At 27.7% G+C, this 6,370-nt stretch overlaps 1 protein-coding gene across 1 annotated transcript in view; it reads left to right on the forward strand.

Annotated features, from left to right (window-relative positions):
- The window catches only part of LOC106688357 (GEL complex subunit OPTI), a 7,543-nt gene extending 3,418 nt beyond the window's left edge, over window positions 1-4,125 (forward strand). The window contains exon 4 of the mRNA XM_014432772.3: window positions 3,941-4,125. Coding sequence (XP_014288258.1) covers window positions 3,941-3,982 — 42 coding nt within the window. The 3' untranslated portion in view covers window positions 3,983-4,125. The remainder of the gene's footprint in view (window positions 1-3,940) is intronic.
- Window positions 4,126-6,370: the final 2,245 nt, after the last annotated feature.

Consider the following 6,370-nt stretch of genomic DNA (forward strand, 5'->3'; position numbering starts at 1 on the left):
ACCATCTTCTCCTCATTTATCATCCACGGTCAACTATCTCTCATAATCATTATTTTTATTATTATTGTCATCCATTGCTTTCTTACTTTTAAAAACATCCAGAACAATAATAAAACAATAAAAATACAAACTACGAGCAAGGAACCTGACATGACAACAAACTATACGGTGATGAGCTCAGGTACTCTGTTGCGTGACATCATTCTCCATTTAACAGACCTAGTAACAGACTCTCAACCATGCTATATGTTATATCATTTTAACATGGTAAAATAAGGAAATATTTTCCCATTTAACATAATTTTTTCCATTTAACGTACTTTAACATGTTAAACTAAAGATCATGAGTACCTCTAAACTTTTATTTCGGTGTCATAAAAAATCAAATGCTTTATTTAAAAAATTTCCTTTGTTACCTATGTGACACATAAATGATATATTAATTTTATATATATGCTTCTTAAATTGCTTATTAACTAAATTGGTAATCATCTCAGTCTATTTTTATTTTAGTTTTATTGAAATATTTTTAATTTTATTGAAACAGACAAGTAAAATAAAGTAACGGACTTAGACTTTTTAAATCAACTTCTACATAAAGCACTTGCTAATTTTATTTCACTTTGCATGTGGTTGTTTAGTTTATAATGCAACCTCTGGTGAATTAAAAACTAGACATTTAGTATTAATGAATTGTTATGAACAATATATTTAAGGTATCTTCATTTCACGATAGTGCATCAAGTTTTAGTGTTTTTTTCTAACCATTGCTGTAATTACTTTTTACTTTCTGCATTATTTATATGGATTAGAGGAAACTTATATTTTTTTTAAGAATTTCCAGAGTCTTCTCCCAAAATTATCAGTTTTAGTTTATTATACTCGGTAATAAACTTCAGTAATCGATCTAGTTAATTAAATTTTAACTAATTTTGGATTTATAATACAAGACATGTAAATCCAAGAATTGATTAAAAAGTAATATATCTTACCCCATTTTATTTGAGATTACTTGACCAATTATTTTTAAAGATTTGGTGTTAATATCACTGGTCGCTCCTCAATAAACCTCATCACTCAAAATTATTATCATCTATATACCCATATCTCCATCATTTATAAAGGTAGAGGAAAAGTATTTTGCTTTAGATTCATTATAGTAGAGTTGTGGTACCCGTCCTCGGTTTCCTAGCAATAAAAAGGAACTAGAAATAGTTAGCTACTATTTTATTTTTATTTTTGTTCCTTTTGACCACACCCCAACTATCTCCTTCATATTCATTTATGACCAATTATTTTTATTTGTAATAGAAAAGAATATAATTAATTATGTATATACATAAGGTTTAAAGGGTGTTTTTGGAATTATACATTCTGCTAGACTCAAGGGCTATAGTTATGAAGGATATAAGTACACAATCATAACTGTATACATTGTTTGCATTGTGGCCAAGAAATCTTGAATCAAGCCTCGCCACCCAAATGACATGGCAGAATCCAGGATTCCGGTACTTCTGTCCCATCTGCATCACTGGTATTGAGTGCCAGTGGAGACTGGGTGCTTGAGCCACCACAGCTGCTCAGGACTTTAGTGAAGACACTTATCATTGCAAGAACTCCAATAGCTTGTTTACTATAGAGATCGGGGTCACTGCCATTTCAACCTTCGGTGGGATTGTATGGATGAATAGAGCTGAATAGAGATTGCAGTAGTGTTAGTAACTTAGTAAATTGAAACAAATAAATTTTTGTGACAAAGGAAACTTAATATTATGATTACTAAGAAAAATATAAAAAAATAACTTATTATTTTAAATCAAATTAAAAAATTAGTAATCTTCTTCAAAAACAATATTAATAATTTATTAAATAAATCAATTGTATCCTTGTATAGTTTCAACACTTTTTATTACATCAACAGTCCAACATTTCGGCCATCCTCAAGGACAATCTACAAATATAAATTCTCACCTCACATCAAAAATTCGGTGACGGGGCCTCAAAGCTTACTGAGGTATAAGATATAGTTGCTAAGCCTAATCTTTTCTTATAAACAACAGATCTTAATTCTTTTGTAATAGACAGCATACATGAATTTCCCTATTTCACAATATTGTATTTTACAATATAATATATTACATTACAATATAATATTTTACATTACATTACTATATAACTTCTACAATCAAAAGTAATAGAATGATTTAATTTTAATTCAGTGTGTAATATTTTTACTTAAAAATCATCAATCAATTAATCAGCATAAAAAATAAATTATAGCAATAATAAGGCTCAGCAAACCCGAAGGTTCCTTGCTGTTATCACCAGTCATTCTCTACCTACTTCTATCCAGTGACACCTCTCCAAAACCAAATCTACTAAATCAGCTGTAACGCAACCCTCCCATTTATGTTTCGGTTTATTCTTCAGACGTTTACCCCTTGGCTCAGTTTTTATTAACATTTTAGGAATCCATTCGTTACTAAGTCCCACAACCTTAGACGCCCCTCTTATTTGCTGCAGAGCTATAACTGCGTGTAGTGTATGTAGCCTTCAAAATTCTCAAATTATAGTTATGTAAAATGTAACTTTTAAATTTTTGGACAGAAGGCACGAGCTATTAAAAAATAACCAGCATTTCCCACCTTCAACCTTGCTTTTATTTCCTAATCAATTTCATTTTTTCTATTTACCATAGAACCTAAGTACTTAAATTTATCTATCTGTTCAAACGTATTTCCTTCTGTATCTATGTCACTGAAATTGCTTGCGTTACTACTGCTAACCATGTATTTTGTTTGATCCTTATTTATTTCAAGACCTTTCTTACTGGAGTTTATTAACACGGTTGTATTTAGTTCTATAGTTTCTTTGTCCTCACCCAATAATAACAAATCACCAGCATACCCAAGCACCGGTATTTTACCACCCAAAGTTAAACCCTTTTCAGTATTCATCACACTTTTAATGACGTATTCTAGTGCTAGATTAAATAGGTGATAAAGAATCACCTTGTTTGAAACCCGACCAGACCTGGAATTTCTCAGAATAATGATTACCGATTCATACCTTATTAAATGTTTCAGTCATGCACATCCGTTGCTGCTAATTATTATTATTAAATTGACGTTCTGTATTGAAATTTGAAACAATTTTTCATAACTAATATCTAGTTGGTCTTTATCTCATGACCATTAGACGTATAGATGTCTGTAAGCATTCAAATTAGCTAGTTTAATGTGATATATAGTGGTATATACTTGATTTTCTTTCCTAGGATATTATTTTTATTAATTTGTAAATATGATGGAAAAATGAATGCATCAGTATAGAAAGACATTATTTAAATAATGTTAAATGAAGGTTTTTTTACCTCATCAAATTAACAAAGTAGTTTGTAACATTTATCTGTTCAAACATATTTCCTTCTATGTCTATATCATCGAAATTGCCATCCATTCTTACTGCAAACCATTTATTTTGTTTTATCCGTATTTATTTTCAGACCACGTTCCTCACTAGAGCTTATCAAGTAGTTGTATTTAGTTTTATAGTTTCCTTATTCTCACCCAAAAATACCAAATCAAATACCAAAATACCCTAGCACCGGTATTTTACCACCTGAAATTAAACCCTTTACGCTGCTCATCACATTTTTAATAGCATATTAATTTAGTGTTAGATTAAATAAAATAGGTGATAGGTGAGAATCGCCTTGTTTTAAAGTTGATCGAACCTTCAACTTCTCAGAATAATAATAACCAATTCATGTCTTATTAAATGTTTCATTCATGCTCATCCATACTAGATCTACTAACTTCTTTATAAAGAAAAATTTTAAATAAAAGAAGTTGTGAATAAGCACCTTCACTATCTTCTTCTGGAACATAACATAGTATGATTTTTATAGTTTGTAATTTGTTTTGTTATCATTTTTTAGGTAACTTGGATTATAATATACTCAGGTATGCATTTCGATTGATAAGAGTCTTCCATCATGTGACCATCAAGGAGTTGGTCACCGTTCATCAGAATAATGAGAGCCAAGTATTTATATACTTACATATTGTTTTTATTTTATTTTTTATTTTTTCAAATTAATATATTGTTTGTTTTGAATTATTATCATTGATATTTTATTAATTTATCCTTAAGTAGTTTATCATTTTCCACAGTTGATTGATATTATCAAATCTTTTGGTATAATGTAATTCTTATTTATTAATTATTATTATAAAATAATTATATTGTAATGTATAACTATTATCTCTTTATAATAACGTGCCTCATTAGAGATTTCATTTAAGCAATTATAAAATTTCAGAAGCAACATTTTAAAATATTGCTCTTTGTGATATTATCTGGAAGGGTATAGAAAATACCTCTTTATATATATCATATTGATCTATTTTATTTATTTATATTCTTTTACAGTAATTGTTCTGTTGTCTGTTTGTTTTTTTTTATGAATTTTTTATTTTATTAAAATAATCTGATAAAATATTATTATATATAATTATCGAATTATTATCATGAAAATATTGTGTTTTTTGTTATGATTTCTTATCTATGATTAAATTTGAATTTGATTTGTATGACATTACAATCCCTCTGTTAATAGTATCTAGATATTTCCTTATCGCTCCAAAATGGTGATATTGTATATAATCATGTATTTGTATCTCAGGTCTGAGAACTTGAAATAAAATATGAAAAAAGCAATACTTGAGTAAAAAACTTTTTTGACTAGAATCAAAACCATTGTTGGTTTCGTCGTTTTACTTATGGAATGTTGACCGTCCTGTTTAAATTACCCAACCATATTGAGTTTGGTTTCTAATTTTTGATCTCCAAACTCTGGTACCTGATAAGATCTACAGGTACATCTTGTATAACACCAACTTTAAATATTTTTGATGCTTTAAAACAACATTATATAAATATTACGTTTCTAAATTTCTATTTTGCAACCCTTTAAATCTCAAAAAGAAAAATGTTTTGTTAAACTTTTAAGGAATATTAGTTAATATTTCCACACTTACTGTAATTTTAACTATAGTAAATATTATATGTATTACTATAGGAATAAAAATTGTATAACTATCTCTTTACAATTTATAAGATAATTATGTAGACATGTTTCTGATTTTCTTAAGCAAAGAAATTTTTATATTTAAGAATATTATAAATGTATTATATCAGTAAATAAATACATTGAAATTTTTATGTTTTACTTTTTATTATATATATATTTTTTTCTTGAAATAATCTGTTTTATTTTCCTTGAATAATCATGGAATATATAATATGATGATACAATAGTGGTATTGTTTTTTATTATATAATTTATTTATTTAGAGTTTTCTTTCAAAGTTTGTTATTGAGTAGAAGACATTTCTAGAATATTCAAGTTTGAAATGAGCAAAGGTCATAAAGCCCATGTTATATTGCTATAAGAATTCTTTAGTTAAATAAGTCAGATATTTTATCCAATAGTTTATTTTCCAAAACTGTTCAATGCTGTTCTTCTTTCTAACTAAGCAGTCTCGTTGTACATCCATAAATAACAAAAGTCCAAAAATAATTTAAATTACTATTTTCAAGTTTACGATAATGTATGTACGTTACAACAAAAAATATGAGAGTCCACATAATGGTACAATATTATAGAAAAATAACTAGAGTTTCCAGGCATTAATTTTGGTTTTATTTCTTCTTAATTTATTATTTTTTTTAATTCTTTAAATAAAAAACGTATTCCATTTATATTTTTGCAATTAAAATCATAATTTTTTTTTTTTTTTGCCTAAAATCTTGAATAAAATATGAAATACCTATGCAGCCCCTGAATAAAAATGTCAAGATTCAGACTCGTGGCTATTGCAAATAGCTAATTTTAACTGCTCCACATGAGAATTGAGCCTTCAACATTCCGAATAGGACAGTCTGGGACCTTTGTTCCAACTTGCTTGGCCATCACAGCTTCAAAATCATCTTAAGTTCCCTTACAAACCATTTACAGCAAACTTCCTGATAAAGACACCTTCTGGGGATGATAATTCGTTTGTTAGAGAGATATCCACTAAAGGGAACCTGAAGAGGAAGAAAAAAAAGTGATTTTTGAGAAAAAAAATACATTATAATTACGCTTGTTTAATGATATTTATATATATACAAAGCACAAAAATATACTTAAAATAAAAAATAAATTTTCATTTATTTATTTTAAAAATACTAAAATAAGAAATGAGGTGTAGATAGTTGACCGTAGATTAATGATTGGAGAAGTTTGTCGGGGGGTGCGGTCAGCAAAGAACAACATAAATAAACAAAACCATATTTATTTATTTTATGGCGATGTTTCGACCTG

Source organism: Halyomorpha halys, unplaced genomic scaffold (genome assembly GCF_000696795.3).
Source record: "Halyomorpha halys isolate HHAL.00 unplaced genomic scaffold, Hhal_1.1 Scaffold1112.1, whole genome shotgun sequence".
Lineage (NCBI taxonomy): Eukaryota > Metazoa > Arthropoda > Insecta > Hemiptera > Pentatomidae > Halyomorpha > Halyomorpha halys.